This window comes from Epithele typhae (assembly GCF_022376455.1).
Source record: "Epithele typhae strain CBS 203.58 chromosome Unknown BXZ73scaffold_8, whole genome shotgun sequence".
Taxonomy (NCBI): Eukaryota; Fungi; Basidiomycota; class Agaricomycetes; order Polyporales; family Epitheliaceae; genus Epithele; species Epithele typhae.
The window spans coordinates 183609-207003 of NW_025954199.1; the positions used below are offsets into that span (position 1 = coordinate 183609).

The 23395-nt window shown below is 60.6% G+C and overlaps 5 protein-coding genes across 5 annotated transcripts; 2 read left to right on the forward strand and 3 right to left on the reverse strand.

Annotated features, from left to right (window-relative positions):
• Positions 1-568: 568 nt before the first annotated feature.
• BXZ73DRAFT_88499 (uncharacterized protein) lies at positions 569-4138 on the reverse strand (the record flags this gene model as incomplete). The annotated part of the gene is made up of 10 exons (XM_048024973.1): positions 569-633; positions 722-972; positions 994-2129; positions 2181-2349; positions 2404-2498; positions 2555-2730; positions 2794-3161; positions 3579-3865; positions 3930-4001; positions 4058-4138. The coding sequence occupies 10 exons, from the start codon at positions 4136-4138 to the stop codon at positions 569-571; spliced, it is 2700 nt and encodes an 899-aa protein (XP_047880623.1).
• Positions 4139-10774: 6636 nt separating this feature from the next.
• BXZ73DRAFT_88500 (HET-domain-containing protein) lies at positions 10775-12631 on the reverse strand (the record flags this gene model as incomplete). Its single annotated transcript, XM_048024974.1, has 4 exons — positions 10775-10842; positions 10988-11084; positions 11519-12148; positions 12509-12631. 4 exons carry the CDS (start codon positions 12629-12631, stop codon positions 10775-10777), a joined length of 918 nt encoding a protein of 305 aa, XP_047880624.1.
• A 4038-nt stretch (positions 12632-16669) lies between these two features.
• Positions 16670-18678, forward strand: BXZ73DRAFT_42486 (general amino acid permease 1; the record flags this gene model as incomplete). The annotated part of the gene is made up of 6 exons (XM_048018961.1): positions 16670-16831; positions 16942-17356; positions 17415-17631; positions 17690-18198; positions 18262-18426; positions 18500-18678. The coding sequence occupies 6 exons, from the start codon at positions 16670-16672 to the stop codon at positions 18676-18678; spliced, it is 1647 nt and encodes a 548-aa protein (XP_047880625.1).
• A 641-nt stretch (positions 18679-19319) lies between these two features.
• Positions 19320-19991, reverse strand: BXZ73DRAFT_75320 (uncharacterized protein; the record flags this gene model as incomplete). The annotated part of the gene is made up of 1 exon (XM_048022192.1): positions 19320-19991. The coding sequence occupies one exon, from the start codon at positions 19989-19991 to the stop codon at positions 19320-19322; it is 672 nt and encodes a 223-aa protein (XP_047880626.1).
• Positions 19992-21831: 1840 nt separating this feature from the next.
• On the forward strand, positions 21832-23382 carry BXZ73DRAFT_75321 (uncharacterized protein; the record flags this gene model as incomplete). Its single annotated transcript, XM_048022193.1, has 6 exons — positions 21832-21983; positions 22296-22545; positions 22611-22758; positions 22841-22911; positions 22969-23228; positions 23268-23382. 6 exons carry the CDS (start codon positions 21832-21834, stop codon positions 23380-23382), a joined length of 996 nt encoding a protein of 331 aa, XP_047880627.1.
• Between the last annotated feature and the right edge of the window lie 13 nt (positions 23383-23395).

The window sequence follows — 23395 nt, forward strand, 5'->3', positions numbered from 1 at the left end:
ATGGAGCAGCTCAGAACCTTCTGCGAAACATTCGCCCCCAGCTTCCCTTTTCTCCTCGTCTTCCCCGACTTCGATGCTCTTCCCATTCTCCATTCCCTCAACATCGCAAGCAGCCACTTCCCGAAGCCTACCTTACCTTTCGACCCCCTCGTGCTCTACTTCGATCAGGAAGAGACGTATTTCGCCAAGCCAGGAACTTTTCAAATCGTGCTCGGTCGATGTCCGCGCCACCGTCTGCCTTCCGACGCTCCGCACTTCGCCGTCTTCCGATGGCGACCAAGGGAGACCGCGGCGCAGGTTCAAGAGAAATACGCTTCCGAACACTCGTGCGATGATGATCATATCCCTTTATCGGGGTCTTGGCCGAAGAAGCGTACCATACGATGCGAAGACGTAGATATTGAAGCTTTGTTCATACGGAGCCCCCTCCGCCTCGGGGACCGTACACTGAAGATGCGCCTCCACAGCGTCTGGACATCTAGATCGACCCCTACATGGGATCCAGACGAAGTGACCTTGGCCATGGCCCACATCGATCCATACTCCGAAATCCGCCACTTGATGCCTCCTACATGAAGTCCACGGCTCGTTTTCGTCCCCTCTGCCCGCCTCCTTCCGGCCTCCTCGACCCCTCTGCACGTTCGCGCGCCCGCACGACCAGATTCTTCGCCACCTCGGACTCGGGCTTCTCTACCCACATGCTGTCGTCGTCCATGTCGACGTCTGCGTCCGGCGGCGGCGGCGGGCGGCGGCTGCGGCGGGTCGACGGTGTGCTCCTCCTTCCGCTTCTTCTTCTTCTGCTCCCTATCCCTATCCTTGTCGCGATCCTTCGCCTTCCGGTCTCCAGTGGGTCCAAAGCTGGGGGCGCTGCCGTCGTCCTCGACTTCAAACGACATGAGCGCCGCCTTCGCCTTCTTCCTCTCCTTCCTCCTGCTCTTCTCCGAACCCTTCTCCTTCTCCTTCCGGCCCTCCCTCTCCGCGCGCGACACGAACGTCGGCCTAAACGTCGCAAGGTCAACGGGGCCGTCCGGCGCGGGCGCGGGTGTCGGGACCGCCTTCTTCTCCCCATCGACGTCCATCGGCGCGCCGTCGACGTCGTCCTCGACAGGAGCACCGTCGATGTTTTCGTCCTGGCCCGCGCCCTCACCCTTGCCCGCGCCCTCGTCGTCGCTGTCCTCGTCGTCGCTCGCGAAGATCGCCTTGAAGACGTCCATCGCCGGGCGCTCGTACGTGAGCGTGTCCCGGCCCTGCGTCTCGTCCTCCCCAAGCCCGACGTGCGCGAGGTCCCGGTGTCCGACGCCCGGTGCCGTCGCCCCGACGCTTTCCGCCTCCGAGGCTGCGATCATCGCGACGGACTGGGCCGAGGTGGACGCAGACGGCGTGTCCGGAGCCCCGACGTCGGCGCCCCCCTCCTGCGCGCCCTGCGCGCCGTCGTCCACCTCCGGCTCCTTCACCCCGAACCGCTTGCACAGGAGCTTCGCCGGCCGCCACGGCTTCGCCTCGCGCGTCAGCGGGCCGAACATCCCCAGCCGCACCGCGCCCATCTTCGGGTCCTCCACCTCCTTCTCCTTCTCCCTCTCCCCGTCCTCGCCCGCGTCCTCCGCGTATCCCGTCGGCTGGTGCAGCCCCTCGACGACCCTCGGCCCGTTCTCGACGACGACCGCGGTCCGGAACCGATCTGCCATCGCGCCCGAGAGCGGCTTGAAGACCGTCGCGGCCTTCGCATAGTCGTCGAGCTCCTTGTTGAACTCGCCTACCGTCTGCCCCGGGAGCGGCCCGAACCCGAGCGCGTCCGCGCCCGCGTGCTCGCGCGCGGCGTCCGCGCGGAAGGCGAGGAACGCGCTGTAGCGCGCGTGCTTGGTCGCGTCGCCCGCGAACGGCTGGAAGCCCGACAGCGCCGCCTTCGCCGCCGACGGGTGCAGCGGCGGGACGTGGACGACCCCGGGAGCGCGCAGTGGAGGGCCGGGGGGCGGGGAGGTGGTGGGATGCTCGTGCGGGGCAGCGGCGGCGGTGTCGGAGTCGGGTCGGGCGCGGAAGGATTGGAGGCGTTCACGGTCCTTCTGGGAGAGGAAGTCGAACACGGAGCGCGTCTTAGCGGGGAGCGGCGTCTCGCCGAGGAGGGCGCCGCGCTGGGGTCCGGAGGTCAGACGAGAATAACCACGGCGATGCCCGACACTGACCTGGTCGGCGGAGAGCTGGTTCGCCTTCCACTGCGCGTGCGGCTGCGCGGGAGACGGTATGGGAGGCGGCACGGGAGGGGAAGCCACAACATTTTCCTTGTCCTCGCCCTTGTCCCAGACGAGCTTCGGATTGGGCTGCCAGCCTGGGGGCGCGTCGGGTAGTGGGAACCTGAGATGAAGTGAATTAGCATACATAGACCGCGAATGGCGATACGGAACGTACAATCGATCTTCTGCCACTGGCTTGTCAGACAACACGAACCCTTTGAGCACTGGGGTGCCGTCATTGAAATTCTGGGTTATGCCAGGTGGCGCCCTCTATTCCATCCTCGTCAGCGTGAGGGCCGACAAATGATAACGACGGGGTAATTCACAGGCTGCTGAGCCGCAGCCCTCCTTGCACTGCTCGACCCGATGCTGATGTGCTGGTCGTCTTCACCTAGCGTGGAATCAAACGCCACAGTCCTCCGCGACGCCAGGCCCGCAGCGGAATCGTACACGTCCACATCGTCGTCCTCCGCGTCGTTCAGCGCCCCCAGCCCGAACCCCGCTGCCCGGCAACCATGAGCACTCCCGCACTCCCACACGCGGCCGGATCTTGAGACGCACGCACCAGATATCCTCGGACCACCCGGACCAGCATCTGGACCCCCGCCGCTCCCGGAGACGCTCTCGACGAGACCCATGCCTGGGCTGTACCCGAGCCCGTGGAAGTTGTCCTTCCGGCGGGCAGCGAGGACGGGGGCGTCGCGGCGGGGGTACATGTGCTTCTTCGCCTCCTCGACGTCGTCCTCCGCCTCGGCGCCGGTGACCTCCTTCGTCGGGTCGAGGAAGCCGGCGTCCTGCGCCTTGCGCTGCGCGTGCGTGAGGCGGGGGCCGACGCCGTGGCCCGGGCGCCAGCCCATCTTCTTGAGGATGCGCGCGCCGACGGAGTCCTTGGGCGCGGGCGCGAGCGACGCGGCGAGAGCGGCTGCGATGGGGCTGTAGGGGCAGGTGGTGTCAGCATGGACTGTCCTCTTTCTTTCCCTTAACACGGGACGACACGGGGCGAAACACGACGAATGCGTCACTTTGGTGCAGAGACATGTGACCGGAACACGTTCCTTGTCCTGGACATGCTTCAGCGACACCAGACTCGGCACAGACAAACAAGTACAGGTGTCGATTGGTGTATGCGCCATGATACGTCAAACGCAGATGAAAAGCGACCATCCGTTTGCTCAAGGCCGGTCCAAGACCGGTCTGCATTCCACCAGCCTTCCTTTTGCCCGTGGTGTGACCGTACCATGACCAGTCATGACCCAGGGAACCTGGCCTGGTCATGTTCTGGATACGGTACACCACCGCAACTTGCCAATCGTAGAGCGCACGAGAAAGGAGAAGAAAATACACACTCACTCCTGTTCCGCGCCCGCGCCCCGTTTCGCCATCTCCGCCGCGGTCCCCCCGAGGTCCATCTCCTCCGTCTCGTCGACGAGCTTCTGGCCCTCGCGCACCTCCGCGAGGTCCTCCTCGTCCATGAAGTCCTCCGGGCGAACCGCGCGCGCCTTGGCGCGGTCCCCGCGGGAGGACACGAACGCCGCCGGCGTCCAGCCCTCCTTGGAGCCGACGGTGTTGAAGTACCCGGCGGAGAACCCGCCGGTGAAGGCGCCGTGCAGGCGGCGGCGGCCCTTCTCGTCGCGGACCTGAGGCGAGCGCGTGAGGGGCTGGGGGTGGGGGTGGGGGTGGGGGCGACGGGGGCGGGCGTACCTCTTGCTTCCATAGCGGCACGAACTCGCCGGTGTCCTTCGACTTTTCGAGGGGAGGGAGAGGGGTGCCGATCTGCAGGAGTGTGGGACGAGGTTAGAGGCGTGGAGAGGGTGTGAGGGTGGACGTACGAGACAGAAGGACTCGTTGGCTTTGGAGCTCCCGGTGTCGACACCGAGGTCATTGAGCTTGCGCTTGAGGCGGCTCGTCATGACATGCTAAAGTAGGTTTTTCAGCCGAGGAAGATGTGTCAATAGTCGATAGTGAGCGCAGCAGAGAGAAAATGCGGTTAGAGTGGAAGGTTAGGTCGGCGGGTACAAAGTAGGAGGAAGAGTTACAGCCGCCAGAAAGGCACGCATTGTAGTCCTAAACTTCCCATTAGATCAGGATGTTTACCGTCTATAATTGCTTATCAATGTAATCATAAACTGCTTATCATAACTAGAAACGGCGCCTCTCGCGCCTCTCCACGCCGCCCCGGCCGCGCCGCGCACACGGCATCGCCGTCACGATCGAGCGCACGACGACGACGGACAATTTGGAGGCGCACATCAGCCTCGACTGCGTTCCAGGTGAGCGTTCGTCGCGCGCGCGCGAGAGTGTGTATGAGAGAGAGAGAGGAAGGGGACGCTGACGCGGACTCTACGCAGACTCTCCGTGGAGCGCGACTCGGACGAAGGGCGGAGAGAGCGACGTCGGTGCGTCTCCGAGCTCACCCGCGTGGCACGAGCGCGAGCGGATGGGGTTCGGGGTGTAGGAAGTTGTGGGGTTTTGTATCAGGAAGGACTTGTACTACATAGATGTATGAATTGGGTTTCCTCGGTCGGTGGTGCGCGTCGAAATGGCACGTCCGCGCGTCTGGAGGTCGCAGATTGAGCGGTAGTCTTTGAGGCGGTGTACGCCTTCGGCGTGCTGCTTGGAGACTGGACAGGCAGAGGGCGCCAGACAGCGCGCGTACGGAGTCGGAGCACTTACGAGTCTGAGATCTTCACCTTCCTGCTCGTTTCTGCCGCGGGGAAGAGGCGAAGATGTCGTTGGAGTGAAAAGAGCGAAACGCTCAAAGCCCGGCTTTTCGAGGTCTTGGCATTGTGGACGAGGGAAAATCGCACGAACTTCCTGTGGCCGACCGCGGCTCGGGCGGTACTAGTAATAGTCCTTGCACAACATGTACGAGCATGTACGCGGTCTCGACGCGGCAAAGCGCGGAAGACTCGGCCCACTCTCGCATTTCGCCAACGCGAAGACGCGGATGGCGGTATCACGCCCCACATCTTTCGTCTGCGCCTTGGTCGCTGCCCGCGCCCGTCCCACACCCCGATCCACTCGTCGAGCGAGAGTGGGAGGTGCGGCGCCCCGTCACGCGCGCGTACGTCGCCGCGAGCTCCACCCAGCCGAAGCGCGCGGACGCGACCTCGAGGTCGCGCCGCGAGCGGTGGCCGAAAGCGTAGCCGCGAAGAAGCCGAGGTCTTGGAGCGCGACCATGGGCGCGGCGAACACGGCCGTGCCGTCCGGGCGCTGGCCGAGCGGGCCACACATCCACTGCGGGGAGTTGGTTTCAACGCGGGGCTGTGATGTGTAGGGAAGGACTCACGAAGAGGAGCATCTCCATGTACGGCCCCGGTGGTTTGGTCTGCAAGGTGGATCGACTGGGATTTCGAAGCTCGCGCGCGGGAGAGCGCGAGTGCTGGATGCGCTTGAAGGACCAGCGGTGGACGAGGGCATGCTTGGATGAACGGGACGTGGTGGCCGTCGCTTCGAATCGTGTCGCATCCACGTGTGCCTCGTGGAAGACCGTGGCGTGGCGCTTGTGGGCTCGCCCTTGTGCACGCAACGCCGAGGACGGTGCGCAGCCCGCGGGCGACACAGCCGTGTCGAGGAGTTTGGCGTCCGGGTCAACCAGGGCGACTGGCGAGATCGAGGCACGGAGGAGACGTTCGCGAAGGTCGGGCACGAACTCGCTCACGTTCCGTCGAGAGGAGGGAGGGGGCGCGTTCCGCCAGTGAGCGAGACCGACGCGCGCACACCTTGGGCTGGATGAGAGGGTCTCCGTCGTCTGCGGGCCTCCGCTTTCCGTCACATTCGTGCCGTACGACGTTGAGTCGGGTGTGTGCGGAGAGGGGCGGGTTGTCTTCAGCGAACTGGAGACCCGAATATAGTGTGGAGACGACTGGCATGATGGCGAGATTCGGGCAAGGTAGTTGAGCGGTGGCATACTGAATCCCGGGTGCTTTGACACGTGTCTGAGTGGCGTCGCGGGGAAAATGGGCTACGGTGGGGAAGAAAACACGACGCCTGGTTACTTGCGTAGCCTTGCAGCCGGAGTAGGGCCATGTACCGATCCAGGGGCTCCATCCGGAGTTGACGATTCCGGGCATATTGTATGAGCTTGCTGGACGCGGACACGGCCTTGACTTCATGAGACTGCATGATGTGTTCGAGCGCGAAGAGGGAGGTCAATCTAGTGGTGGTCTAAGTTGACGTCGATCACCACGGTGCGCACAAGGGGAAGGAAGAGAGAAGGACGCACTGTGGTTGGAGACGATGATTCCGTCGATGCCTCGTTGATCACGATCTCCGCGCTCTGTGCGAGGAGTGATACATTGGCGCGATACGTAAGGGTAGGAAGACGCACCTCGAGACTCAGGATCGCTTTGATCATCGACGACATGACCCATCATCCGCCCGACTCGACGAGCTTGCCACCTCATACGGGGCGCGGGTATCTTGCTCTCGTAAATATGCGGTGCAGCCCCGGCTCGATCCATGAATATGGGTCCGAGAGCGCCATCCGGATGTCAAGGCCACGGGCGAAGAGGAGAAACCCAGTCGATGTTCAGGTGGCGCCAGTCGATGTAAGGTGGCGCCAGTCGATGATCATGATGTCGACGGCAACGACAAACGCAGCTCTGCGTACAGGGGAGAAGAGGGCAATGTGTCTTTATTGAGCTGCCTGCAGTCATGCGAGATGGGTATATGCGCACTTCGACGTACAGTCGTTCGCCTCTGCGACTTGCTCGAGCGAGCGTGAGATGGCGCTGCCGCGGATGGGAGGAATGTTGAGTGCACCCGCGGCGCGTGCGGCCGCGCACTCGGCGTCGGCGTGCCCGACGCCTTGGTATCCTATTGGGGCGACGAGGAGAGGCGTGGAGGAGGTGACGCCAAAGAGTGTCGGGGGTTCGGGTTGAGAAAGGAAATAGCACGAGAATCGAGGAAGGAAAAGACACACACCAAGATCGCGATGGGCGATCTGGAGCGTGTGCGGGGGACAATAGGCGGCAATTGAGCCAATGTAGATGGATCGAGGATGAAGAAACACACCTTGATAGTCCTCCAACATCTCCTTTGCGGCCTCCTCGGGCTTAGAATCGTTGTCCCGTGTCAGCGAGGGAAGGGGAGGCACCACGAGATGGCTATGATGTTGATGGTACCGACAAGCCAGAGCACTTGTCGCGGGAGATGAGGTCGAGTGTTGTGCTCTGCGTCCGTACATGTGAAGTGAGTGTATGCGCGCATGAGGTGATGAAATGACAGTCCAGCGTACAAGGGTGTGCTACACATAGATCTGGCGATTGGATTTGCGGTGTGCGTAGGCCATAGGATTGCGATCCGCGAGCTGCTTTTTCTATCTGAACGCCGGAACCAGGATGAACGTCCCGCGCAAACGGACGAGATAGTAGTGCGCACCAGGAAGAGTCACGCCATGCCGTTCCAGGTTCATCGGATTGCGCTCGAAAGCAAGCATGTTCAAGGCAGCGGACATCGTTTGAGGCCCCGAACGCGACCTTCGTCACCCGATGAGCAGAGATCACCAGTAAGTCTGCTAGTGCTACCATCAGTCTGGGAGCTGCGTCAGAGGTTGGAGGACGATGGATGGAGTGGGCTACATACAACCGAGAGCCTTCTGCTCTAGACGCCACGCTTGAAGACGGCACCCACGCTCATACTAGGGACCTACGCTGAGAATGAAACGAGCTGATATCTTCCGACTGAGAACTCGCAAAAACAGGGGCTCACGCACCAATGGCGTCTGCCCGCTAAGTACCGTTGATGTATAGCGAGATCTTCCAGAAAGAGAGAACGAAAGAAGGCCCACGCGGGGTGAGCCAGCGAAGATCGCAAGAAGCCTCAAGAAGCAAATAGAAAGGGTACGGCATGACGAACGAGAAGATGTTCATCGGGAAACGCGTACATTGCGAGAAAATGGGTGCTACACGTGTAACACATACCGGCAGCGGGTGTCCTCCCACTGCACCAAACTCCCGCTCCATGTTTCCCAGCGGAAGACGTCCTTTTGAGCAGTCTACGTTTATGGGAGAGAGCGGTAGGCGGGGAACGAAACGCCGTGGCGGGCGGGTGGAGGAGCGCGACCTGATGAGGCGTTCCGGCGGAGTGAGTGCCGGAATCGGTTGATGACGAGGGGGGGTGTTAACTACGGCCTTGAAGGAAAGTGGGAGATAGGCCTAGGAGAGGAGCTGAAGAACACGAAGGACGTCGAGAGGCGGTGGTGGTGGTGGTGGTGGTGGTGGTCACGACGGGCAACGGCCCAGCTTCGGAGCCCGAAAACGCGTAGAAAAAGTCTGTCAAAGGTGTCATTTTCGGCAGGTATTTTTCCAGGGGAGAAAAAGGGTGGGAAAGGCGAACTTTTATGTCAAGTTTGCGTGTGTCGTAGAGTATCCTGAAAGGTGACGTTTTGGGTGAATGTTTTGGCACGACAGAATACTGTGCTCAGAACAAAGACAATAGAATTCATTGTAAAGGCAATAGAACGTGTATAGTATGTGAGTAACAAACAAGTGAGTACGAATGATAAGTAACGCGCGTTATTGGAATGGGTACCAAAGGTCTCTTTATCGATCGTTTTCGGCACCCCGTAAATCACACGGAGAAATTGCCCATTTTAGTGCCTTTTTCACACGTGCACAAAAGGCTGCAGAAAAGACACCTTTGACAGGCTTTTTCTACGCCTTTTCGGGCTCCGAAGCTGGGCCGTTGCCCGTCGTGGGTGGTGGTGGTGTTGGTGGGAGAACAAGACGCGCCGGAGTCCCGCGTCTCGGTGTAGCTGATGGCTGTGCGAAGTTTTTGACGCAAACCCTCGCGCTCGTGCAGCTTACAATCTCCCTATGTCCTGTACACGACTTTTACAGCAAGAAATGGATGTACAGGAGGCGAGGGAACGCTAGTGGTGAGTTTCGAGGCCACAAAACACTTCTGCGCTAACTGCTTGTCTTGTCTGCGGTTGCATGGACAGCGCAGTCGTTGCAGTCTCAAAGTGCATGTACGCGCCTGCACTTGCTCAAACCGCGAAGAGGATGCTTTCGATGCGAAAGGCGGACTGCCTATATACAGCACTAGAGGCCAAGGAAGCACTCGTGTGTGCTATTTGGGTTGTAAGTCAATACGCTACACATCACAGGACTTGGCTCGTATTGACATCCATACCTCCGTATAACGGGCCTATCCACTGATACGCACGCGCTGTAGCCGTACGGCGCAGGCGCACGAACACGCCTGCACGATCATTCCCGCGTTCGTCCTCGTCTTTGTGCATCTCGTCTATTCCGCTTCGCGTACCGTTCGCTATCCGCCCGCGGATGCCACAGGATAAACGCGTCAGTACAGCGGATAGAACAGTCAGAACACGCACCGCGGCGCCTTCCGTGTGCTCTCACGGTCTACACCGCGCGTACGCGATCACCACCGCCCACGGCGCAACGTTCTCTCCCTCTCGCGATGGCACTCGTGGACATTCTCTTATCGCTTCATGATCATTTTCTTTATACCACACGTTCACACATCTCTTCGTTTCCTCTTCATTTCTTTGTCTTGGTCCCCCTCCGTCCATCTCCACACACACACTCGCCTCTTCTGCAGTGTCTCCTGTGTCGAGGATTCACATTTTTCTTCAGATCTGTACGTTCTTGTTTACTGTCTTCGGTACAGTCTCTTCTCTTAGATACGTCCTCGCGCCACGAGCCGTATGTATTCAGGTTCATAGTTCACTTCCCGGCTGTTCTCGCGTGTGTGGTGTGTTCGTCCACAGTCTCCTCGACTTCTTCTCGCCACACCTCGACTTCGCATACGCCAACGCCAATGCCCACTCCCTCGCATCCCTTATCATATCGCCAGCGCCCCGCGCCCGTGTGCGCGAGCTCGTCTTCCTCGTGTCTGTTCCACCGTCCTTGTCCACTTCGCGCGCCACGCGAATTTACCTGCTCCACCTCTCTTCGCGTTTCCCCTCCACGCGACACGTCGTGTCTTGCTTCTTTTTTCACCTCACTCGATTTCCCGAGCTTCGCGGTGACTCTATCTCGCCCTCTCACCCTCACCCCTGTCGACACCCCGGAGTTGGCGTCACATTAGCGTGTAACAGCATCGTCACGACCGTTCCATGCACGATGCTACTGTCGGTTGACTCTCTAAAACATGAACGAATGGTGCGCAGTTATATTCTCAATAAGTCGTGCTTATACTCTACATCCCGTCCCACCAAACCTGACGCTATACAGCAATCATATAATCGACCCTCACTTGCAGCGTTTTTCTACCAAATGGACTAGGGGAGAACGATAACACGACTTCCCGAAGCGCACCCCGCACTCGGCGCTGCACTGGCCATGGTTCGTCCATGTCGATGTGATCCGTTTCGCACGAATGCGCATCCTCGGAGGCGGAGGTTTCTTCATCAGCCCGGGAGAAACGAAGGACGCAGAAGTGTTGTCGGCGCGGTACGTCTGGACCTGGCGTATTCGTCGCAGTTTGATACGACAGCGAGGTTAGCCTAGATGAGCGCAGGTGGTTGTCGATGGGGGACTCGCCGTGAGAGCATGTCCCAAGAACGACAGTCAACGTTAACTGATACGGGGTTGCATTGAAACAAAGGGAGACGTTTTCGGCGGAAGAAGGCGACGGCAGGGTGCTTGCTTCGCCGTCGAAGATGAACATGCTATAACTGAGCTGGAGGAAGTCGCGAAAGGCAAGGTGAAAGGGGGAGCTGGTGGTGGTGGTTTCGCAGAAGCGTTTAAGCAACTCCATCCCTGCGGTTTTGCGCTCGGAGAGGTCACCGGTGTACGGCGGGAGGGCTACAACGTGCAGGTCTTTCATCGTCCAGCCATGTGAGGCGATGGCCGTGCTTGGTCTCCTCATACGCACAACAGGTATCTCCGTGGGCTGATAGAGCAGAGCAGCGCCATCGTTGGACCTCTTGTTGTCCACCCTTTGAAGCAAGAGGAAGAGGGGTTCGGGATCTCTGCAGAATAAATCGACGAGGATGAATCTATTTGTATCATCCAGAGGCCGAACGGCCGCGCGGAGCTCGATCCCATCTGGTGAAATGGAGAACGTGGGAGCACGGAGTTTTGCGGTCGTCCTTGCAAACCAGTGGCGCTCAAATGGTCGTCAATGTAGCACAGCGTAGAATGATATCCATACCAGCGTACCTCATTATGTCCTTTCTGAGATCGTGCACTTGGGTCGTAGAACACAGAACTTCGAAGGTCGCGCGAAGGCTGAAGGGGGAGAAGATGACAACGGGTTTGGCTTCTGGGATTTCGCTGGAGGTGAAATTTGAGGTCATCCAAGTCGTCCACATCCACTCGTTCTCCCAAGAGAAAAATTGAAGGATCCCGCGAGGTCTTCGAGATCTCCATAAGGAGCCGGCAGAATGCGTGCCGCCCTTCGCCGTACAGCGTCGGCATGTTGACCCCGAAAAGCCCGAAGAGGCTGTAGGCCGCGTCTTCCGGCCTCGTGGTAAACCGACGCGCTGCCCAGGATATGCGCGTCGCAATGGTCTCGTCGGTAAACGGGCTCTCGAAGCGGAGGACCGCCGCAGAGATCTCGGTTGCTTCTTCTAGGCGATCGGCGAGCTCGTACTTGGTGCCCAGACATATCCACTCTTTGGAATAGAACACGAGGATGCGGGACGCGATCAGCTCCTGGAGAGTCCAGCCCCGCTCGTGCCAGCGACTGGTTTCGAAGGCGTCCCACATGCCGTCTAAATCAGTGTCTGAGTATCTGACGTCACTGAGGTAGACGTAGCAGACGTCGGAGAGGGCGTAGTAGCGGAACATGGAATTGATGCCTTCCGAGAGCTCGGAACTGCTGTCCTTGTTGATACAGCACGTGTCGACCCAAGCGTACTCATGCCCGTGCTGTTCGGCGAGCTTAAGGAATGATCGAACTTTCGGAGTGAGGCGATCGCGTGGGTTGAACCATGGTGGTGAGGACTGGTGTGGCTCAGCACGTCCTGGGACGGGTGCAGGAGGAGGGGGGAACGATATCGCGGGGACACGTGGATGTGAATGGGTTGAGCGGCCTTGGGTCTCGTATGTCAGTGTCGAGGAGGGAAGACGAGCTTTTATTACACTGACCGCCAGGCTCGAATTCAGTACCGGATGCTCGCCCGTCTCCGCGATTCCCTTCGGCGCGATCGAGGACGATGGGAGAGGACTCGGTATGGTGAGGAGGGGGTAAGCGCAATGGCAACCCGAGAGTCTGCATGATCCGGGATTCCACCCGGTGGAGAGCATCTTCGCGAGCCGCAGATTCCAGAAGGGGCTGTTGGATTCTTCGTTCAGCTTTTGAACCTTTTGAAACGTTTCTTCTTCTTCTCCCCAGGTGTGCGACAGGATAGCATAGCCGAGTCCAGGAACATCTTCGGGTTGGGGAAAGAAGACGAGGTTTGCGCGCGCGGTGCCCAGGAGCCACATCGCTTCGATCACGAATATTAGCACGGGCGTGTCGCGCAAGGGTAAGCACTAATACCGAGTGCGAGTTGAGGTGTACGAGGAGTACAGACACTTGGGGGAGCATGAGCAAATGCGATACACATCATCGGAAGAGCGCACGTACGATGAGGGTATCCGCGACAGTGGGTCGGTTTTGCGGTGGTCACCCTGATATCACACAGAGCGTCGATGGCTGGGAGGAGACGCACAGTAGAGGGGGGAGACGTCGGATGGGTTGAAGGCGAGGCGGAAGGGGCCAAGTTGCTGCGAGGGCGACCCCAGCCTCATACGCCCACCGCACGGTCCACCATGCAGAACACGCACGTGATAGCGTTGGAGCGCCTCCGATGCTTCTCCTGAGAAACGAATGCGGATAGAGAGAGAGAGAGAGAGGGCAGTTCAATCACCTCCTCTACCGGAGGTGATCCCGGAACGCTACTTAGATAAGCACGGCAGCACGCCGACTCCCGCGCTGTCCTGTAGACGCCCCGTCGTCCGACGAGTGGCCGCACGAGCACATGTCTAATATAGTATATACGAAAGTCACGAAACTATTGAAGCAGTGATCAGCCACCGCATATATGGAAAGTATGAATCAGAAGGCCTGCCATCAATGTCATAGCAGCCTTGTCTCCGATCCACGCCGCCAGCCTGCCAATGTCCCGTGACGTCATGCGCACGAGTCACCACTTCTAGGGGTGCTCATGTCGCGAGTCACCAATCATAGGGGTGCAGGGGAATAGGAATAGGAGCACCTACACACCAGACAAGATGGGGGCAGAGGACGGGAGGGAGAGAAAGTGAGTGAGAAGTAGGAAGGCTCTGAAGGAGCAGGACAATAGTGGAGACATCGGCGCTGAAGCGTAGGGAAACGACACGAAGGACCATAGAGTATGACAACTCGCGAAGACGAAGTCGGCGCTGATGCTCAGGGAAACAGCACGACGGCGATAATCGCGTAGGGATAGGATGAAGCTCACTCGTGGAGCTGCCGATACAGAGTCTTGAGAGCGTCCGGGACAGTTGCGTAGAAATCGGCGCTGATGCGCAAGGGAATCGGCGCTGATGCGCGGGGGAATCGGCGCTGTTGCGCGGGGGAACGGCGAGGAGAGAACAACATATAGTGCGTACCGGGCGCGCGACGGGGTCTGCGATGGTAGAGGGGATAGAGCGTGGGCCGGCTTCGCGCTCCCAGGGCGAGATGACGTCCTTCCCTGCCACGGTGGATCACTCAGTGCCGCTCAGCGCCAGGCTAAGGCCCCTCCCAGTTGCAAGTCATTTCCTTGTCTACAATGCCCGTCCACCCGCCCACTCCACCCAAACTATTCTACTTGTATCACGAGTACCAAAGGTGAGCGTTCCTGTAGCTCCGGACCACAAGCAGCCCCTCGCTCTTGAAACCCTCCGACGCCACCACAAGTACGACTGTGACTCACCCCTGCTCCTGGAACACTGATACCATGGCATGTTCACACAGGCTCGCGTCATTCACATGCCCACACAGCGCGCCGTGCAAGTTACAGGCTAGTCCATCAATTCCTGAGTACTCACAAGGCGGTGAGACGTTCTCATACCACACGCCACCTCCGCATCCTTCAGGCACTCGCCTATCTTTGTATATCTGCTCGCTTTTGTGGGTTTCCATCATCTCAGACCACATTACCTCAACGGACCGCTCAATCTTCTCAGCTGTCTATCTGCAGTGCCACTCCAGGACCTTCATCAATCATTGCTCACTCCTGTCATTGTGGATGCAGCCGGACGCTCCCACACATCCTTCGCCCTCAATCATTCTGCGGTTCGTATGGACGCCAGCGGCACTGGTGTGCGGACCAGGCGCGGCTCTTGCATAGGGACCACCCGTGACTGGTCCCACTCCATGGCCCTATGGTCGTCCTTTAAACCTTGAATCGCAAAGTCTTCCAGGCACACCGTCGATAGTCGTTGAACGTTGAGGACTTGTCCCCTCCGAGTCCAAGGGCGAACGCGCCCAAACAAAGTTCACGGACAAACGCCCTCTGGACGGGAGCTATGGCCGAAAGGGAGGGGCGCAGCCAGGGTGGGAGGTTGAGAGCAATAGACCGGAGGCACTCCCGAACCCCATCGGACCATACGGTGAGCATCTTGGCATCGTGTACTTTCTTGCGCGCGGCCTTCCCGGCCTCGCGCAATACACTGTCGTCCTTTTTCAGAGCTCGCCGCGGAGGAGCTCCGAGAAGCACCTGGGCCGTGACAGGCCTGCATGCTCATGCTCTTCTGGCCCCCACCCTCCACCTCCTTCGCCAGGGTACGCTCTCACTCGGCGACGGTCGACGGCCTGCAGGCTTCCGCACCTGCTGAGACTCGCTCGTTGTGCGACGTCGGTGATCCAACACGACGCGACGCGGACGATTACGGTAGGGATCAGCCCATCCATCACTGAATCGCTCGGGTTGTCGCGCGACCCACAAATGCCATCTCTCGCGCGCGACGGTGCTCACTTGGCCTGATGCGTCGCGCTGTGGGGAACGAGCTCGTCAACGACGTCGCGCGAACCGCGCCCCTTTCGTCTCCTCGAGCTCCCCGAAGAATGCTCCCCCGTATCGCACCCCGAATCCCCCCGGTCCCGTGTGCCGAGTCTCCCGCGGCAGGAGCTCAGCTCGCTGCGCAGCGCTGTGTCGAAGCAAGGCCGAGCGGCACGGGGACGGGAAGTGCAGCCGTTTGGAGCTGGAGCACCTCTGGTCCGTGCCTGGGGTTATCTGGGGCGTGCTCCGGGTCCCTGTGCCTCCTTCTTTCTTCCTATCCTTCGACCCCGGCTCGCTCCTTCCCCCTCCTTTCACACCGGCAGACACGCTGGAAAAGTTCGCTGGAGCGGACCCACCGCCGCCAATCTCTGCGCCCCTGTTCAGATGGATCGCTCTGCCTCCGCGGTGGCCAGGGCCCGGGACGCGGTTCATGTGTGATCCCGCAGGATGCCGCACGCGACACGAATCCGCTCGTGCGCTTCGGACGCGACAGTTTTCATGCGTTCGAGTCTCGCCGGCCGCCGCGCCTGAGTCCGAGCTTGGAAGTCGGAGCACTGACGGGGGGACTCTGGAGAGCCGGGCCTCGCTCCGACGAACGTTGGAAGAAAGTGCTCCAGCCCGGCGTTTCCAGCAGCCGGGATTGCGGGATTACGGCTCTGGTGCGCGGTGGTTGTGGCGGGCAGCTTTTCCGGCCAAGAGCCCGGGACGCGTTCCTGAGCCTAGGGTCGCGAGCCTGGGACGGCAAAAGGTGATAGCGCCCATCGGTGCGGATCAGCGCAGGCGATGGACGAGCGAAAGTCGCTGATTCCTGATCTACGCCTGAGCACAAGCGGGCAGGGGGGTGGAGGCGGCGTGTTGACGACGGCCTGTACATGGTGGAGGTGCGCTGCTGGTGGTGTCTCCCTCCACCTCAAACGCGAGCAAGGTCGTGCGGGACCGCGCCTCGCCAGTTGTGGCGGAAACGGGGGCCGCGGAGATGTTCGCGAGGGCGGAGAAAGTGTTGAGAAGATTGGATGGAGCAAAATGCCTCGCTAGACTCCCCTGTGGTCGTGTGCGCGAGGGAGGTTGCACAAGACGAGTGCAAGGACGAGAGGGGGACTGCGATGAGGGTGGCAGAGCGCGCGATATCGGCGCTCGCACTGCTGGCCTGCGCGACCAGCCCGGGGTCGCCGCCCGACGCCTCCTTCGAGGTTGACGGCGCGAGGTGCAACGCGGGGAGGCGTCTGGGGCGGCCAAGGACGCAGCGACGCGGGACAGGCCAAGGGCCATCAGGAAATCAGGCGTTATCGTGCGGAGCACAGGGCGCACGCGCGAGGCTTATCGCCTGGCGCGACAGGCGGACGACCAACGGGGGATGATGGACCGGTGTGGGTGATGGTTTATATACACCCGCCCCGCCCACGCTCTCCGTCGAGCTTCTCTCCTCCACGCACCAGAGCCGAGCCCCGCTCGCTCCTTCACCCGTGCGCCCTCCCCCGCCGCCGCGCCCTCCGCCGCGCCCGCGCCCGCTCTCCCCATGGCCTCCTTCGACGACAAGCCCGACCAGACCTCCTCCCTCGAGAAGGGCCCCGTCCACGACTATGTCGTCACCCAGACCGACGAGCGCTACCACTTCGACGCCGCCGACCTCGACCGCGTCCAGCGCAAGCTCAAGCAGCGCCATGTCCAGATGATTGCCGTCAGTGTCCTCCGTTTTCCCCGCACTGTCCCCCACCCCCGCCCACGCTCCTCCTCGACGCGCCCAGTGCTCTCGATCGTCCAGTGTACTCACCCCTCTCCGCTGCACAGATCGCGGGCACCCTCGGTACTGGTCTCTTCCTTGGTTCTGGCGGTGCGCTCGCGAACGCCGGTCCTGCCGGCGCGCTCATCGTCTACGCGTTCATCGGCACCGTCGTCTACTCGTCCCTCTGCGCCGTTGGCGAGATGACGTCGCACGCGCCCATCTCCGGCTCCTTCCCCCACTTCGCCTCGCGTTGGGTAGACCCCGCATTCGGTTTTGCCGTCGGCTGGAATTACTTCTACACCAACGCCATCTCCGTCCCGGTCGAAATCTCCGCCGCAGGCCTCATCCTCACCTTCTGGGACTCGGACACCAACCACCAAGCGGGCTACACCGCCGCGATTTGCGTTCTGACCTGCCTCATCAACATCTTCGGTGTCCGGTGGTTCGGCGAGTCCGAGTTCGTGTTCTCGATCATCAAGAGTGAGTGCGATCATTCGCTCCCCCATTCCTCAAAGCTCACTCCATCCTTCTCCCCCAGTCATGCTCATCACCATCCTCATCATCACCGGTCTTGTCATCGATCTCGGAGGTGCCCCCAAGCACGACCGTATTGGTTTCCGCTACTGGAAGACCCCCGGTTCTTTCGCTGGTGTCGGCCTCGAGCCCAAACACATCGGTCTTGACCGCTTCCTCGGCATGCTCAAGGTCGTCGTCCAGGCTGCCTTTTCCTTCCAGGGTATGGAGCTTGTTGCCATGTAAGCCCCCCCATGCCCACTCCTGCCGTCCCCTCGCTCTGACCTATGCATCCCTTAGCGCCGCCTCTGAGACCCAGAGCCCGCGTCGCAACATCGCGAAGGCCGTCCGCCGTGTGTTCTGGCGTATCTTGGTCTTCTACCTCCTCGGTGTTTTCGTCACCGGCTTGATCGTCCCCTACGACGACCCGAACCTGCTCCAGAGCACCGGTAACGCCGCGCAATCGCCGTACGTCATCGCGATGAACCTCGCCGGCATCAAGATCCTCCCCCACATCGTCAACGCGATGGTCTTCACCTCCGCGTTCTCCGCCGGCAACTCCTTCCTCTTCTGCTCCTCGCGTGTCCTCTACGGTCTCGCGCTCCGTGGACAGGCGCCGAAGGTCTTCACGTACTGCACCAAGGGCGGTCTCCCGCTCTTCGCGGTTCTCGCCGCCTCCGTGTTCGCCTTCCTCTCGTTCCTGAACGTCCAGTCCTCGGCCGAGCAGGTGTTCAACTGGTTCGTCAACCTGTCCACCGTCGGCGGCTTCTTCTCGTGGCTCGCCTTCAACATCACGTACATCTTCTTCTGTGAGTATTCGGCGCCCTCAATCGCCCGCAGGGTTGACCGCTGACTGTTTCTTGCGCTTGCAGACCGCGGCTTCAAGGCGCAGGGCCTCGACCGCACCAAGCTCGTGTACTACAACAGGCTCCAGCCTTGGCTCTCGTACTGGGGTGTCTTCTGGATCACGATCTTCATCCTCATCAACGGCTTCTCCGTCTTCTGGGACTTCAACGCGTCCGACTTCCTCACCGCATGTGCGTCCCCACTCTCCTTCCGCGCCCCGTACAACCGTTCCCGCGTGCTGACCTCGTCGTGTGCGCCCCGCAGACATCAACATCCCGCTCTTCCTCGCCCTCTACGTCTTCTGGAAGTTCTTCAAGAAGACCAAGGTCTGGAAGCCGCACGAGATGGACTTCGTGACCGGCATCCCGACCATCGAGGAGACCGAGCTCCCCGAGGAAACGCCCGTCACGATCCCGCAGAAGATCGCGGCCGTGCTCTTCTAAGCGCGCGTCCCGTTCTCCCGTCCCCTCCTCCTCCGCCCCGCCTGCGCGCGCCCGCGCAGTGTACGACGACGACGCCCCCTCCGCTAAGACTATATACGTATTATCCGCGCCCGCGCTCACGACGACGGCGACGCCAGGTGCACCCCCTGGCGTCATGTGCTCTCTACTGTTGCTGCCACCACTAGTGCCACCACCACCACCTCCACGATGTTGTCGACCATACCGGCCCCTCTTCCCCACCCCCGCCCCGGTCGCGCGTGGCCGGGCGGGGCTCTTAATGTATAAAGTACCGTATATTCCCCGCGCGCAATGCATGCTTTCTTGTCTGGATGATTTTCCGTGTGCCGTGTGCCGTGCGGTTTCTTCGACCTGGTGACCGTCAGCCTGAACAAGGGTACTCGGGAGAGGGCTTCATCTGTCCGCAGGACCCGACGCCCACGCTGGACTTCATGTCGATTGGTTCACGGCGCACCATACTCAAGGAGAAGGAAGATGGAATACATATTCTCATCGGGACGGCACGGTGAAGGCAGCTCTAGAGTACAGTAGGGGAGCGTGATTACAAGGACGCCCTTTTCTCCATCTCTTCTGACCATCCATACACGCTCGCTTGCTCGAGCATGTCGCCGTACTTTCCTCTCTCAGCGATCTTCTTCTTCTTCCCCTGGTTCTTGTTCTTGTTCGTCTTGCCCTTGCCCTTCTCCCTCGAGTTCTCCTGCACCCCCTTCTTCCGGGTCGCGGTGGTCCGAGCCAGCGCCGCCAGAGAGGCCGAGCGTGCGCGGCGCGGCGCGGAAGTCGGGGGGAGAGAGCCCGTCATACCAGTCCGATGGCGTCGCCGAGCAGCACCATGAGAATCCCCGCGCGTCGCGCCTCGGGCACGGAGCAGGGCAGGAGAAGGGGGGGCCGAGGCTCGGGTCCAGAGGCGGCAGAGGAGGCGGCGGCGTGCCCCCCAGCGCCGAGGGGGAGCGCGGGTCGCCTGGTGAGCCGGCCGAGAGGACGGCCTCGGCCTCGTTCTCGTCCTCGGGCTCGGACTCGAAGCGGGACGCGAGCCCGTGGTGTTGTCCGGCGGAGGCGTTCGGGGTTGCGGCGAGGGTGGCGGATGGCGAAATGCCAGAGAATGTGGATGGCGGAGCAGGAGAGCCTTCCGAGGCGGTGGTCGCCGAGGGCTCCGGATAGTGGGCCGGTGAACCTCCCGGGGAAGAGACCCAGTGCAAAATTCTGTCCGGTTCAACGTGCATGGGGCTCGGGGAGTCGTCCGCGAGGAGCCGTTCGACGACATCCGGCGAGGGCGTGGTGTAAGTCCGGTTTTCCATGTTCGTGAGCGGTTATACTGGAAAGATCCGTGTCAGTATACCTCTTAGAGATAGAATAGACGGATCCGGTCGCTCACTGCAAGAAATTCTGCTGTGTTGAACGCGAGGTGCTGTGTGGCTACTCCGAGGTGCGAACGAAAGAGAGACGATCCTGCTCTCTCGTCCCTCGCGCGCCCCAGCTTTTAACCTCAGATATCCTCGCTTTGTCCATCCTCCAGAAGCCCAGCGACATTGACCTCGAGAAGCGGGCCCGCCACTCGTCCACGCACTGATTCGGCAAACGCTTGGAACCAAGAAGCGGGTGCTTGGGCCAGGCGCCGGGTTGGTGCGGATCGCTATCTGGCTCGAGATCTAGCTTGAGACAACTGGTGATGAGAAGCAAGCTTCGAAGGGCCCCATGCTGTGCTGGTGGAATATGTTCTGGAATGAAGAGGGGAGGTTCGGAGGAGAGGGTTGAGCGCTAGCGTTCCGTCCAGTCGCGTGCCACGCTCCTCGAGTCGTCGCGCGGATCGGAGGCTTGCCAGGACTCTCAAGGCGTCCACGCGCGGAGGATTCTCACTAGAGCGGGGCATCTCCAGAATGTGTCGCCCGGATTCCGTGACCATTGAGTTTAAGGAAGAACGAGAGGCGTGGGACCTAGCGCTCGCCGCGACCCAAGAAAAGCGCCGCGGCTGCTAGCTTAGTAAGCCGTGACTGCTTCAATCGATCTCGAAAACGGACGCCAGCTCCTCCACCGTCCACACTCTGTGCCCGTCTACGCCTGAGTTTCCTTAAGTCCATCTCTCTAGATCACCATCCTCGCACCCGTGGACCGGGTTCCTCCGGCCCGTCCTCCGTTGGTTCGTCCAAGTTCGATGGCGAGGTCGACACGAGTCGCGTCCTGGGACAACATCGTTCGGCACGACATCAGCGGGCAGACGACCGGTTGGTCGACACCCTCGATGACCGCGTTCTGCGTATGGGACATCAAGGGGAGGCGGCTGCCGCGGGGGACGTCACGCCCTGAGTCACATCGGAGCGGTACGTGCTGACGCGTTTGGAAGTCTACCTCGTGACGTCCACTAGCTTCTATTGTGCGGTACTTCACCCCTTGGGCCCCTGCCGAGGGACTCAGAGAGAAGGGATACGATGAAAATTAGGCGGGAAGATGTGGAGATATCTAGAAGAGAAGTACACCTCTTCAGAATTTATGAATTGACGTCCGCACTTCAGCTACCTCGGCAATTGACAACTCATCTCAAGATATTGGTTTTGACGTTTCCCTAGACGCACCCAAGACGTGCCAATAATTCAGCGGACATTCCATCTTGGGCGTCAGGTTTCTCGTTTGCTGCGGTAGCCCGAAGCTGCCCTGTTCTGCTCTGATCGGGTGAAGATGCGCACCACGTACGGATCAAGCGAGCCAAAGCACAGCCAAGCCACTACCCTTGGTCTTTCGCGCAAAGCGAACACGACGAGCCACACAGGCACACGCCGGCAGCACATGCCCCGCGTTCTCAGGCGGGCCTTCCGACCATTGTGCGATCAACACGTGTAACTTGTACCTCGCCGGCGGGCTGCGCCAGACCACTGCACTCCGCTCCAAAGACCAAGCGACCACTGTCGACCACAACTCCTGTCGTCCTCCCCCTGCCAACTGGTCATGCCAAAGAAAAAGACGCAGTGGCGCGTTCGAGGGGTTCAAAATCCCGAAGGGGGGACGGGGGAAGGGCAGAGACTCGACATCCTGCTGCCCAGATCGCCTTCAGTCCCCCTCTCCTCCCAGCCGCACTTGAGTACGTCCTTGCGTTCGTATGCTGGTCGTGTTTAATATTTATTGGAAACACACCAGTTTGTCACCATGCCATCCCGTATGAATGCTTATTGGCAGCAGACCTACGCAAATCGGATATTGATGGATGCCCTCCTCCATAATTTCCTGGACCCGACAGCTACGCTTAGGGCTGAAGAAGATCTGGTGGCTGAACAGGCACCCCCGACCCCGGGGAACAAGTGCGTCCTATACTCCCTGATTCCGACGCCCTATTACTCACTGTAACGACTTTAACAGCGTCGTCGGCTTGCACATCAACGGCGACGTATCTCCCATCGACAGGCCGCTCTTCTTAGTCGACACGCCCACTCACCTAGGCTATATCAACGCTCACGCTGGAAATGGACCTTGGCCCCTCCCTGCGAGCGACCCTCGCCCTCTCTCGCCCCTCGGGCTAGACCTTCTTAACTTCCCCGCGGCGACGTACCAAGACACATTCGCCTTCCCGATGGGCAACCACGAGCCTCGCCCCCCGCGCTACCCGCGCAAAGCCATCTTGACCTCCCCACGGGGGTTTGGGGACCGACGCACCAAGACGCGTTCACCTTCCCGATGAGCAACCACGCCCAGGGGGCCCAGCCACCACCATTCAACATGCACGGCGGCTTCTTCGACAACACCGGGATGGGGGATTTCGCGAACGGGGGTATGGGCATGACGATGGGAGGAGGAGGGAGGATGCGCGCCGCGCGTGCGGGGCCGTCGACGGCTCACGCTCAAGTGCCGTTCCCCACCTATCCTGTGAGTAGCGCCGAGTCCGTTCTCAGAACAAAGGACAAGGGTTGCTAACGAAACGCTGCCCCCAGCACCCTGCGCCACCCGCCTTCGCGCAAGCCACGGACAACGAATGGCTTTACCGGCGTTCGCTCCTTCGGGAGCCCCCGCCCTTGGGAGTTCCCGGGCCTTCTCGATGGCAGGCGCCCGCGCCCGTGCGGGAGAATTGGGCGTTCGCGGGTCAGCGGGGGAACTCTCAGCCCCGTACTGTATCCCCCGAAATGGACGCCATGGAACGCCCAGATGCGTTACGCTGCTACAGATGCCGCCATTGGCATCCAGCAGGCGCCTGCCGCTGGAGGCACAGGACGGGTCGCCGGGGGTGGTGAAAGAGTAGACATTATGCATATATTGTAATCTATGAACATAATCCCTATTCCTCTCGTACAGTCGATCCACGCCGCATCATGCGCATCGTTGGACCGGTCTCTGAACAAGCTTTGCTGCGAACGAGTGCACGCGAAGTCCACTCGGCAAAGTCCGAACTTCGCGGCGCTCCCACACCAGCCTTCCTCCAAAGCGTCCACACACGCCCATACGAACACCGAACACAAGTGGTCATGGCACCGCTGGGGTCCACTACGGCGTGCACGGATCAAGATTTCCGATGTGGTCCCACAAGACTCGAGTCTCACAATAGATGGGCGCTTGTGTGCACCCGCCGCACCGGCCATCTGGTACTTATACAGTGACATCACGCACGAAGACCTCATAGAGTCAGGGAAGAATGCGTGCTCGACGGGGGACCGGGAGAGGTGGCCAACCTGCCGCGTCATGTCTGGGCGCCCAGGCAAAACGCGGTAGGGTTATCGTGGCT